This window comes from Panthera uncia, assembly GCF_023721935.1.
Source record: "Panthera uncia isolate 11264 chromosome B3 unlocalized genomic scaffold, Puncia_PCG_1.0 HiC_scaffold_1, whole genome shotgun sequence".
NCBI classification, from domain to species: Eukaryota; Metazoa; Chordata; class Mammalia; order Carnivora; family Felidae; genus Panthera; species Panthera uncia.
The window spans coordinates 82,989,341-83,002,198 of record NW_026057582.1 but is presented as its reverse complement, the minus strand read 5'-3'; the positions used below and the strand labels follow the sequence as shown (position 1 = coordinate 83,002,198).

Genomic DNA, 12,858 nt, shown 5'->3' with positions numbered 1-12,858 from the left:
GAACTGGAGGGTACTATGCTAAGTGAAATTAGTCAGAGAAAGACAAAAATCATATGACTTCATTCATATGAGGGCTTTAAGAGACAAAACAGATGAACATAAGGGAAGGGAAACAAAAATAATATAAAAACAGGGAGGGGGACAAAACAAAAGAGACTAATAAATATGGAGAACAAACTGAGGGTTGCTGGAGGGTTTGTGGGAGGGGGGATGGGCTAAATGGGTAAGGGGCATTAAGGAATCTACTGAAATCAGTGCTTCACTATATACTAAATAATTTGGATGTAGATTTTAAAACATAAAAAATAAAGTTAAAATGTGAAAAAAATAAATAAAACGTTAAAATTTTTATAAGAAAAAAAAAGAAAAAGCTTCATAACTTGGCTAATAGGGCCTGGGTCTCCTGTGAGAATAAGGAAAGTAGTCGCCTCCATTCCCATCTGAGCTGCTGAAGTACTTTAATTTGGGTAGCAAAGGGCTGCAATTTTCACAGACAAAACACCAACCCAGAGAATTGCCGAGGAGGTGAATTTCCTCAGGGAACCAAGAAAACTCAAAAGGCCTCGGCAACTGGGCTTCCCCTATCCGAGAAGGTGATGGCGGAAGGCGCTGTCCGTGCGCCCGGAATGCTCAGATGCGCGCGGAATCTACCTGCCCCAGGGAAGTTGGAACCAAGGCCAAGTGACTGCCCTATATCCCGGCAACAAGTCCCGCCTACCTCTTTCTCTCACTCGGCCCCTCACTTCCTCACTTAGCCAAGCTCCCCTCAACCAATCGACGCACAGAACATCGTCAGGTTGGGCGGTGGTTGGAGGACTCCCGGATCCATCACTCGGAGACTCCGCCCCCCCATTTCTTCACAGCCTTCAGCGACGGAACTGAGCCGAGCGTTTGTGGGTGCTGGGCAGGCGGTTGTGGTAGGTGAAGAGGGGCAGGGGTACCTACCGTTTTAGATCCATGGTCCGGTCCTATCCCGGGATACCACAGAGGAGCTTCGGGGCCTGACTCGTATTGCCCAGCCAGTTCTTGAGGTCAGAGTGACGGAGGCCTGGGTCTGGACACTGGCATTGCCGGCTCTGTTCTGGACTTCCTAGAGAGAAGGGGGGAGGACTGGGGCTCCGGTGCGAGCAAAGTTTTGGTCTGGGTGGGTTCAAGCGACTTCGGGATGGGAGTGGAGGTTCACTGGGACCCCGGCATCAATTTATCCAGAGCCTCTGTGACATTTCTGCCCCTTTTACTTCTGGGCCCTTGCGCTGGCTGGGCTCTCTCCTGGAATTATTTAGACCTTACCCCAGGCAGCCTTCCTAATCTCAAAGGTCCTTCCTGAAGGAGGGTGTCAGCCCAGGCTGTAAGACTAGATAGTTATGAAAGCCCCAGCAGCGAGGTATTGGATAAGAACATGGATTTTGGAGCGGCAGAGGTGTGGTTTCCAATCAAGGAATCACCATAGATGTCAGTAAGGTACCCTAGACTTTTGTTATCCTTCTGATCCTCAGTTTCTTCATCTGTAAACTGATGGAAATGCCTCTTCCAGTGTTTCTGACTATTAAAATAAGAACTTATAAAATAAGGTATATAGTCCAGTTTCTACATGTAATGAGCACATGGGGCTTTGCATATGACATTACTCTCTGACAGTATTTTCCAAACAGCATTTTTATTATCCTCATGTCTATGGAACTGTGCAAGGCCTTTAGTTCATGTCCTACTGAAAACAGAATTTAATTGGCTGAGGACAGAGTGGTTGCATTTTGGAGATCTTTGGAGCAAAGTGCAGAATATTTGTCTCCACTGGAAATGTCCTAGACATTTCTTTGTGTGTGTGCGTATGTGTGTGTTAAAACACACATAATGTAAAAATAAATAAATAAATAAAAATAAAAATGAAAAAAAAAAAAGAAAAAAAAAAAAAGAAAAAAAAAAAAAAATTTTTTAAAAAAATTTAAAAAAAAAAAAAAAAAAAAAAAAATAAAACACACATAATGTAAAAGGGCCCATTTTAACTGTTTAAAAAAATTATTTTTAAAAAAAATTATTTATTTACTTATTTAGGGAAAGGGAGAGTGAGAGGGGAGGAGGGAGAGAGACCAAATAGTCTCCATGCTCAGAGTGGAGCCCGACTTGGGGCTCAATCCCACGACTGTGAGATGGTGACCTGAGCTGAAATCAAGAGTTGGACACTTCACTGAGTGAGCCACCCAGTGCCCCTAAAATTTGTAAATTTTTATTTTTAGAGAGTGTGAGTGGGGGAGAGGGGCAGAGGGAGAGAGAATTCCAAGCAGGCTTTGTGCTGTCAGCTCTGAGCCCAATGGGAGGCTTGATCCCATGACTCTGGGATCAGGGACCTGAGCCGAAACGAAGAGCCAGACACTCCACTGACTGCGCCACCCAGGCGCCCCTCATTTTAACCATTTTTAGATGTACAATTCAGTGGCACTCACATGGGTGTGCAACCATCATGATTATCCATCTCTAGAATTTCCCACTGAAACTCTGTACCCATTAAACGTAATTCCCATTTCCCCTTCCCCCAACCCCCTGGCCACCACCATTCTCTTTTCTGTCTCTATGGATTTGACTGCACTAGGTACTTCTTACAAGTGGAATCATTTGATATTTGTCCTTTTGTGTCTGGCTTGAGAAATTTCATTTTTAAAAACAAACTTTATTATGAAAACAACTGGAATGCCGAGCCAGAAGAGGAACCCAATTGCCCTTTTGTCATCTTTATATCTATAACATAGGAATCTAATAAAAGACATTTTAAGTTTAGAGAAACTTCTTAAAAGCCTATTACCTTCCTTCAGTAGGGAAACAAATATCTCAGTACTGCATACTTATACTGTATCCTTAGAGCCAGTCCTTACAGTTCTGTTTTTCCAGCTCAGATTCCAAATGAAAATGTTTGAGAGCGTTGACTCTACAGCTACAAAATCTGGCCCTGATCTTTGGGCTGAAATCTGTTCCTGTCTGCCAAATCCTGATCAAGAAGATGGTGCCAACAATGCCTTTTCAGACTCCTTTATGGATTCTTACCCTGCAGGCACAGGCCAGAGGGAGGCCCCAGATTTTGCTGATCAGCCAGCTACAAAGCCTTGGGCTCCCTTGCAGGATTCAGAAGTGTATTTAGCATCTCTAGGTGAGTTAAATTACTTTCTTTTATGTTTTTAATCATAAGCTGGTGGTTTTAAGGAAGCATGTTAAAGTTACATCAAACCTGTTTTTTTAACATGTATTTTTCTAATGTGTATTTATTTTTGAGAGAGAGAGGGAGACAGAGTGAGAGCAGGGGAGGGGCAGAGAGAGAGAGGGAGACACAGAATCCAAAGCAGGCTCCTGACTGTGGGCTGTCAGCATAGATCCCGACACGGGGCTTGGGCTCGAACTCACAGACTGCGAGATCCTGACATGAACCGAAGTCAGATGTTTTGACTGAGTGAGCCACCCAGGCACCCCTCAAACCTGGTTTCTAATCTTAATTATTATTATTATCATTTTGTATTATTATTTTATTTATTTATTTTTATTTATTTTAATGTTTACTTTTGAGAGAGAGAGAGACACAGAGTGTGAGCAGGGGAGGGGGAGAGAGAGAGAGAGAGAGAGAGAGAGAGAGAGAGAGAGAGAATCTGAAGCAAGCTCCAGGCTCTGAGCCATCAGCACACAGCCCTATCTGGAACTCAAACTCACAAACCGTGAGATCGTGACCTGAGCCGAAGTCGCTTAACCAACTGACCCACCCAGGTGCCCATTATCATAATTTTTTAATGTTTATTTATTTTTGAGAGAGAGACAGTGTGAGTAGGAGGAGGGACAGAGAAAGAGGAGAGAGAGAATCCCAAGCAGGCTCCGTGTTGTCAGCACTGTGCCGGACACAGGGCTCAATCTCATGAACTGTGAGATCATGACCTGAGCTGAAATCAAGAGTCAGCCGCTTAACTGACTGAGCCACCCAGTTTTCCCCCTTAATTAGTATTGTTTTTAGTCCTCACCACATGTATTTGTCAGATATAATTCTAGGGGGTTTCAGGTTGGTTGTTGGGAAGGAGCACCCTTTTCCTTGTATATCCCTTAAAACTGTCTTTTTTTTTTTTTTTTAATTTTTTTTAACGTTTATTTATTTTTGAGACAGAGAGAGCATGAACGGGGGAGGGTCAGAGAGAGAGGGAGACACAGAATCTGAAACAGGCTCCAGGCTCCGAGCGGTCAGCACAGAGCCCGACGCAGGGCTTGAACCCACGGACCGTGAGATCGTGACCTGAGCCGAAGTCAGCCACTCAACCGACTGAGCCACCCAGGCGCCCCTCCTTAAAACTGTCTTTGTTACCTCCTGCCTCCGACTGTATCATCTGAATTCTCCTTCATTTCTTGCCATTCTGTACAATCCTCTTGCCTACTATTGGTGGCCCATATATTCAGATAACTCAAAAGTGTCAAACATTATGCCATCCTGAAAGAAAAGGGCATGGCCCCAGAGCTGCATTTGGATTTCTGATGAAACTATTATATTGAAAAATTGTTGTACTAAAAAACTGTTGTATTAAATAGGTTGATTGTTGGAATGGGACCATGTTGACATAAAATTCATTCTACCTCTTGTTAGTTGTTTAATTTTGAAAATATTTCCTGAATACATCTTCTGTCCTGTGGCCTTAAGTATTAATATTTAGAGAGACTCCAAATACAGGAAAGAGATTCAGATTGTCCCATGCAAGGGGACAGAAAAATATCAGTCTAGGGCAGTGACTGCTTTAGAATTGTGGTATCCTTTTATTATTAAACACCCATGAGACTCATCTATGTGTCACAAAACCAAACCTAGGAATAATTATTTAAGAAAAGAAAGGCAATTCAGGAAGAAGCTTTTGAGGAAGGACAGAAAGAAGAGTCAGAATAGAGTTTACAGGATCTGTAAGAAAAAGATATGAGAGAAACACAAGAGGAATGATGGATAATAAGAAATATAAGGGTGTAATGTGAAATTTATTGGGAAGCCACCAACATTAGGATAGTAATACTTGCAGCCTGCAGCCCTGGCCAAGGTTGTTGACAATTGTGTTCTTTTTTTTTTTTTTTTTTTTTTTTTTTTTGAGATAGAGGGCACAAGTGAGTGAGGGCAGAGAGAGAGAGAGAAGGAGAGGGAGAATCCTATCAGGGGCAAAGAGAGAGGGAGAGAGAAAGGGGCTCACCCGGGCTCATGTTTTACCCAAAGCCAGACTCGAGCTCACCTGATGTTGGACTCAAACTCACGAACTATGAGATCATGACCTGAGCCGAAGTCACAGGCTTAACGACTGAGTCACCCAGGCACCCCTCTTTTTTTTTTTTTTCAATGTTTATTTATTTATTATGAGAAAGAGAGAGTGGGGAAGGGGCAGAGAGAGAGGGAGAGAGAGCCTGACATAGGGCTCGATCCTACAAATTGTGAGATCGTGGCCTGAGCTGAAATCAAGAGTCAGATGCTTAACTGACTGAGCCACCCAGGCGTCCCACACAATTTTGTTCAGTGGTAGTCAGAATGATGATAAGGAGAAGAAGCAATCATCTGAGAAAGCTGGAGAACCACATCCTGCAGCTTGTTGGTACTCTGTGCCCAGGAGATGTAAGAAACTTTAATGGATTTGGTGATGATTTGATTGGTCAGGACTGGTTTTGGAAGTTAAAACTCCACTGATCTTTTCTAAAATCAGTTAAGAAGATGATTAAAGGGTTCCTGGCTGGCTCAGTCGGTAGAGCATGGGACTTTTGATCTGGGGGATTGTAAGTTTGGGCCCCATGTTGAGTGTAGAGAATACTTAAAAATAAAATCTTAAAAAAAAAAAAAGATGATTAAAATTTCATTCTCTGAGGAAGACAGGAGCCATTTCTGTGCCTATGGCACAGTCTGGGAGACATTGGCAGGCAGACTTGGAGTATGCAGTGGTATCTATTTCTACCTGCCCAACTTAGATCACAACCGATTAGGGACGCAGCACACTCAGAGAGGGGAAGACTTTGCCAGCCCAAAAGAGTACCTTCCACCTTGAGAACCAAGGCCAGATAATACATTGTTTTTATTGCCAAATAAACCTATATCAAAAAGAATCCACTAAGAGCACCAATTATAAAACCTTAGCCAGCTCATGGGGCACCTGGGTGGCTCAGTCAGTTAAGCGACTGACTACAGCTCAGTTCATGATCTCATGGTTTGTGACTTTGAGCCCCACGTCGGGCTCTGTACAGACAGCTCAGAACCTGGAGCCTGCTTCGGAATCTGTGTCTCCCTCTCTCTCTGCCCCTCCCCCACTCACACCCTGTCTGTCTGTCTGTCTCTCTCTCTCAAAAATAAATAAATATTTTTTTAAAAAGTATTAAAAAAAAAAAACTTAGCCAGCTCAGTGTGAGATCTACATAATTCTTTTCACATCCTCAAGGAGGCAAAAACTCCTCAAATATTTAACTTTTATCAATTGCAGGTTTTTTACATGGGCGAGCTCTTGGTGGTAACTTGCAGCAACAAAGGTGGTTATTGCTTTGATCTGTGGATGGCAGATGATGTGGCCTGTTTAGAAATGAAAACAGAGGTGCCTGGGTGGTTCATTTGGTTAAGTGACCAACTCTTGATTTCAGCTCAGGTCGCGATCTCACAGTTTGTGAGATAGAGCCCTGCATCAGGCTCTGAGCTGAGCCTGCCTGGGATTCTGTCTCCCTCTCTCTCCCTGCCCCTGCCCTGTTCTCTCTCTCTCTCTCTTTCAAAATAAATAAGTAAACATTAAAAAAAAAAAAAAAGTGAAAACAGGGGGCTCCAGACTAGCTTAGTCGGAGGAATATGTAACTCTTGATCTCGGGGTTATAATTTCAAGCCCCACATTGGGTGTAGAGATTATTTAAAATAAATAAATAAAATTTTAAAAAGAAGAAATGAAAACAGGATTGCAAATCATAAAGTTTCTGTTTGGGTCTGGGCTTGATATTCCCCACTCCCCCCTCCAAAAGGCCATCATTGACACATTTATTATAGTTGAAGGCAAGACTGAATTAAGGCAGAAGGCAAATGGTGATACTGTTCCTTCTGTTCTTCAGTTGTTCAACAATTACACTTAAAATGCACAGAAGAATAAGTAAACATCTATCATCAGGAAGCCATGTAGACCATTCATTGGAATTAGAAGATGTTTCTTTTTATAAGGTCCCAACATCCAGGCCACAAGTTGAGTAACTGTAAAAAATGTTGGGAGATTTTCTTTTATGAAGAATTTAATCACACATGGAGATCTTCAAGGTCTCTGATTATTGAGTTCCCATCAAGTCAATTTTAGTGTCTAATGAACCATTGGATCTTTCATTATTTTCTCTAATTCTTTCTCCTGAGGTTTGGAAACTACTTCATGTCATTGTAACAAAAAGAAAAACCACTTACTCCTCAGAGAGACTATATTCAAGGAGTTGACACATGTCAAGCCAGGGAAAACAAGTAATTCCTTAGAGAGATACCTGCTGGCTTCTGTGATTTCAAAGAAGACATGCCACTGATTTATTTATGAGAGCCTATGGCTTTTTCCCTTTCTGGGGTTAAATGTTTCTTTGATACAATCCAGAGTTAAGACACTGTGAAGGAAAAAGAAAAATGTACATTTCCCTGTACATGTCCTCAGAAAAAATGAGCTCTTTTGCAGGGAGTGTGAATATACTCATCAGTGAGAGAATTTTTAAGTTGTCATGTTGCATTTTAGATTTAGTTTCATTTTATACTCACTTTCCTTGTTAACTTCTCATCTGTTTTTAGAGAAGAAACTGAGAAGAATCAAAGGTTTAAATCAGGAAGTAACTTCTAAGGACATGCTTCGAACCTTGGCCCAAGCCAAGAAGGAATGCTGGGATCGATTCCTCCAGGAGAAGTTAGCATCAGAGTTCTTTGTGGATGGATTTGATTCTGATGAGAGGTAATTGGTTCTCAGTCCAGTTCCAGGTGACAGTATTTCACTGAGGGCATTTCTCTTTCTCTAAAGAATTCAGGGAGAGTGACATTTGAGTCGAGATATTGGTTAATATCAACATCAGCTTTTCTGAGCTCAAAACTCATCCTTTTTTCAGGTTGCTCTCTTTGCTCTTGGTCCAGTAGCAGATTTTTGATAGTATTTTTGCAAAAAAGCAAATACCCCACCTACATCTTGATCACAGATTGGACAGAATTGAGGATAAAGCATTGTCTTCTTTTCCAAGTATGCAGTGTACTTGAGAAAGTAGTAACCAATCATCAACTGGAACAGTATCTTACCTGTAACTCCCTATTGCCTTACAGAGTTTCTATCACCTTGTAGGCATTCAAATTTGTATAGACTGAATTTGTATAGCATGAATTTCCTAAGCATCTACTGTGTGAAGGCACTGTGCTTGATGCTATGGGGCTGGGGGTGCTGGGGCAGAGGGGAGATGTAAAGAAATTTTAGAGATCCCTTTTTTTTCCTTTGGTCCCCACAACTATTTGGAGAGAGATGACAAATATATATAAAGATGAACCTAACAAAATAAGGCAGCATAAGAAAAGAGCCGGGTGAGTGGAAGTGACAGAGCATGCTTTGGGAGTTGAGAGACCACTGAGCTCCCTGTGGGCTCTGGTGTTTGTGCCAGAGAAGAAGGCAGGACTTGAACAGTATCTTCGGGGGGTGGCAGATGCAGAGAGGAGGAGAGGGCATCCTGCCACAAAGAGCTGCATGGTGCCCAACACCCGGGAGAGTCGCTCTGCCACTTACTGGCTGTGTGTCCTTAAGGAAGTAACCTGTGTGTGCCTCAGTTTCCTGCTTTACAGAGCAGGAATAGTAACAGGAATATGTAATAGTAATATGCTTTCCAGGAATAGTAACTCTTACCTCTTGGGTTGTTATGAGGGTTAAATGAGTTACTGTGTATAAAGTGCTTAGAACAGACCTGGCCCCTGGTAAGTACTATATAAGTGTTAGCTATTATCATTGGTCTTGATGGAATTTTAAAGTTCAGTAAGAAATTATTCAAAAAAATGGGTGAGGGAAGTAAAAACCCGAATTTGAAACAAAAGGTCTTAGGGAAACATGACCTAAGTTTGCAACATACCATTAACGTTGATTTTAAAAAGCCCCATGATGTCAGATGAAGCTATGGCTGCTGAAATCATGGACAGTAGGGAAATAAAACTTGATAGTTACATTTTACTTTTTTTTCCAAGTTTGTTTATTTATTTTTGAGAGAGAGAGAGAGAGAGAGAGAGAGAGCGAGCATGGAAAGGGCAGAGAGACAGAGACAAAGAATCCCAAGCAGGCTCCTCACTGTTAACGAGTAGCCCAATGAACTCATGAGCTGTAAGATCATGACTTGAGCTGAAATCAGATGCTTAACCAGCTGAGCCACCCAGGCGCCCCTACATTTTGCTTTTTAATTTGCAAAGTGCTTTTACTTACATTATCTTAAATATTGCATTGGTGTGCCCTTAGATTCTTCAGAAATCATGTGGCATCTAAAGTCAGGCCAACTACCTACCCTCTGAGGGTTCAGAAAATAAAACACATGTTGCTTTTTTCTGTCTCTAAAGACTCAATCCCGTTGAGCCTTCAACTGCCCCAAACACAAAAGACTTGAAGATGTACACATTCCCAACACACTAATAACTTGGTATTCGATTCTTGCTCCCCTTGAACGTTTGCCTCCTCTCCAATTCTGAGAAGAAAAGACAAAATTTTCTCCTATGTGATTCTCAAGTAGGAATTCTTTTTCTCTGAAATCAGATCAGCACCAAGGCTCAAGGTCATGTTTCTGTGTGTTTATCAATACCTAAAATGATATGATGTTCCCTTTTCTATAGAAGCAATTGAAACAATTCTATGAAAAGTGTTGTAGATGAAGATTAAATGCCCCTGGAGTACCTTAGTCCCCTGAGCTGTGGGCACTTGTTCCCAAGCTCCATCTGTGGGAACACGTCTTTCTATCAGTGTTAGAACAAGCACACCAGAAATAGATTTGCATTTATTTGCAGACTTCAACATTTATGATTTAAACAGAGGCCATTTTGTAGTGGAATTGTGTGGTTCTTCATGTACGTGAAGGCCAGGTAGGTGACCCTCATCATGGCATGCTTTTGGTGCAGGAGTAATGGGCTGAGAAGTCCTATTGTCTACACCAGGATTCCCCCATTTTAGGTGTCTCAAATCTGCTGGTGATGGCTTTACTTCTTGGCTCCAGACTTTGGGCTATTTAAGAGCATAGAATAAGGTTTATATTATTTGTGGTCATTTGTAGTTTACCATGAGTATCTAATAAGCTTTAGAGTGGAGGATCTTGGGTAATTAAGGAAGGTGGGAGGGGGCACTTCCCCTCTCTGCACAGATGCAAAGGAAAAAAGAGCCCTCTGGCATAGTGGCTATTTCTTTGTGGGAGAAATTGCTGTGCAGATGTTTCCATCTCGAGGACTTGCTATAGGATGAAATAAACAAACAAAAAACCCACAAAAATGGTGCTTAGTGCAACTAAGTGCTGTAAGTATAATCGAGTCTCAGACTGCCTCAGGTATAGGAGATTTCAAGATGCTCCACTAATAATTTGGTATTTATTTGAACGTTTCCTCCCTCTGACAGTTTCTCTCCACTCCAGTTTTGAGGAAGAAAAGACAGGACTGAGACATAAGCTCTTCAGCTATTCTCGTCAAGCCTTCAGAGGCTCTGCATTTGAAGGGGCCTGGTGCTGCTTATAGCCAAAGTGCCCACTAGGGGGTAAATTATGCCGCCGAGCTGCCAGGATGCACAGCTGTCAGAGGAAGATCGGCGGCGTTCTCCCCGTTAGCAGTGAAAAACAATTGTAGGAAGAAATTGGTGGTGGGCAGGAAGGCAGCATTTGAGTAACTGAGATAATCATTAAGTGATTAATCAGCCAGGTCTGATGTGGCCACCCTTTTCTCCTGCTTTCTCCTAGCACCTTGGAACATTTCAAGAGGTGGCTCCAGCCAGATAAAGTAGCCATCAGTACAGAGGAGGTCCAGTATCTGATTCCTCCAGAGTCCCAGGTTGAGAAGCCAGTGGCCGGGGACCAGCCAGCAGCCGCGGAACAGTAAATTGTACACAAGCACGCCAAGCAGCTGTCTTGGGTCCAGAGGGAACAGCGGAGCAGCAAGGAGAAATCTAAGGAGGGAGGGTAGCCCACGCTCCCACTCAACAAAGCAAACAGCTGTGGGCCCCTGAGGACTGGCTTGGGGCTGGCATGTGTGACTGTCCTGGATAAAGTGACTGACCCAGCACATTCTGGATCAAAATACCGCTTTCCTCTGTGTCTCACACCTTGCCTGAGCCCTGTTGCTACAGGTGAGAAGTCTGCTAAGAATCTAGTGAAGGAGCAAGTATGAAAGTATTTGGAGAAACTGATATCCTTGTGTAGAATATATAAGCTCAGTGAGCCATATTTTTGCTTGCCTTTTCTGGATGTTCCTGCCTGTATCCCAAGTATTTCTTTGGTTAATTGTCAGTGGTAAGTGAGGCCAAGGAGAATCAAATCTGCCTCCTTGGATCCACACCCCATGTGGGGCTCCTCTAAGTTTGTAATAAATATAGAGACTTTAGGAAAAGAGGCCGCACTTTTCCTTTGTCTGATTTGTTCCTTGTGGAGAAAAGGGACAACAGTGTGACAACTTGAGTGTTTGTGTGTATATGTATATTTTTTTATTTCATGCATGGTTTCTCCCCTAACTTCCTCTTGCACTTAAAAAGGGCCAAGCTTCAAATTAGACTTGTAAATTTGGTGTTGGTATTTGACACCCCTTCTGAATAGTTCCAAGCTTCTTGTGGCAGCTTTCCTGGCTGAGCCTGTGCTTCCCTGTTTATAGTGTTCATGTTCAGTCCGTGTTGTCTACGTAAAGCTTTTCTGATGAGAATAGCTGTGTGTGTGGTGCTCTTGAACTGCTTCTCCCCCAGAGAGATGCTCCCAGTTAGTGGGGAGGTAAAGACAAGTATTTGACAATGCAGGAGACCTGAGAAACTTTGCAGCCTTCTATTTTTGACATGAGCCCTCTGACAAGCCAAACCTCACCTCGGTGCTCTTAGGGTAGGATTCTGTGGCCAGATTTCTGCAGCTCTGACTCCATGGAGCTTCTTCCCGGGTAACAGGTTTCAATTCCCTGATGATGGAACAGAGTGACCATAAAAATCTTCAGAAAACATGTGGTCATATCTAAATCAAGTATTTGCGCTGTCAAAGGATGGGAATCAACCAGATAATTCCATGTATTTGCTGAATTATATGAATTTAGGGGGAGGTGGCAATTTCCAGATATATTTTCCTTTTTTAAAATTGATAATGGGGGCACCTGGGTGGCCCAGTTGGTTGAGTGTCTCTTAATTTGGGCTGAGGCTGTGATCCCAGGGTGGTGGGATCAAGCCCTAGGTCTCTCTGTGCCCCCCTCCCCACCTCTAAAAATTAAAAGAAAAATTTGATTAATGGTATTAGCTTTATTCCTACTGCTTTTTAAAAAATGTTTACTTATTTTTGAGAGAGAGAGAGCGTGAGCAGGGGAGGGGCAGAGAGAGAGGGAGACAGAGAATCTGAAGCAGGCTCAGAGCTGTCAGCGCAGAGCCCGATGTGGGGCTAGAACTCAAGAACTGTGAGCTCATGACCTGAGCCAAAGTTGGACGCTTAACCGACTGAGCCACCCAGGTGCCCTCTACTGCTTTTTATTTTTATTTATTTTTACATTTTTTTATTTTTTCCTCTACTGCTTTTTAATAGTAGGATACCTTTGACATAGAGAGCGACCGTCTGTGGTCCCCAAACACTTTGGGGAAGGCAGACACTGACAGTCACCTGGCCCTGGACTGAGCTTGCAAGTTTCTGTCTCTGCCTGGGGTTCAGGTGCTGGACCACACT

The 12,858-nt window shown here is 42.8% G+C and overlaps 1 protein-coding gene and 1 long non-coding RNA gene across 4 annotated transcripts in view; one reads left to right on the top strand and one right to left on the bottom strand.

Annotated features, from left to right (window-relative positions):
- The first annotated feature begins 770 nt into the window (after positions 1–770).
- Positions 771–11,869, top strand: CCDC32 (coiled-coil domain containing 32). 2 transcript variants are annotated; one of them, XM_049613354.1, is made up of 4 exons: positions 771–917; positions 2,884–3,139; positions 7,766–7,922; positions 10,918–11,869. In XM_049613354.1, exons 2-4 carry the CDS (start codon positions 2,896–2,898, stop codon positions 11,054–11,056), a joined length of 540 nt encoding a protein of 179 aa, XP_049469311.1. In that variant the 5' UTR covers positions 771–917; positions 2,884–2,895; the 3' UTR covers positions 11,057–11,869. The 2 variants fall into 2 exon arrangements, with proteins under 2 accessions (XP_049469311.1, XP_049469310.1); XM_049613353.1 differs by having other exon boundaries at positions 855–917; positions 2,889–3,139.
- LOC125909862 (uncharacterized) overlaps positions 7,896–12,858 on the bottom strand; it is a 21,257-nt gene continuing 16,294 nt past the window's right edge. The window contains exons 4-5 of one of the 2 annotated variants that reach the window (XR_007453792.1): positions 12,025–12,112; positions 7,896–7,982 (exon numbers count right to left, since the gene is read on the bottom strand). This is a non-coding gene — a long non-coding RNA (uncharacterized LOC125909862). Of the gene's footprint in view, positions 7,983–9,577; positions 10,200–12,024; positions 12,113–12,858 lie in introns of those variants that run through there. The other variant, XR_007453791.1, reaches the window with a different exon arrangement.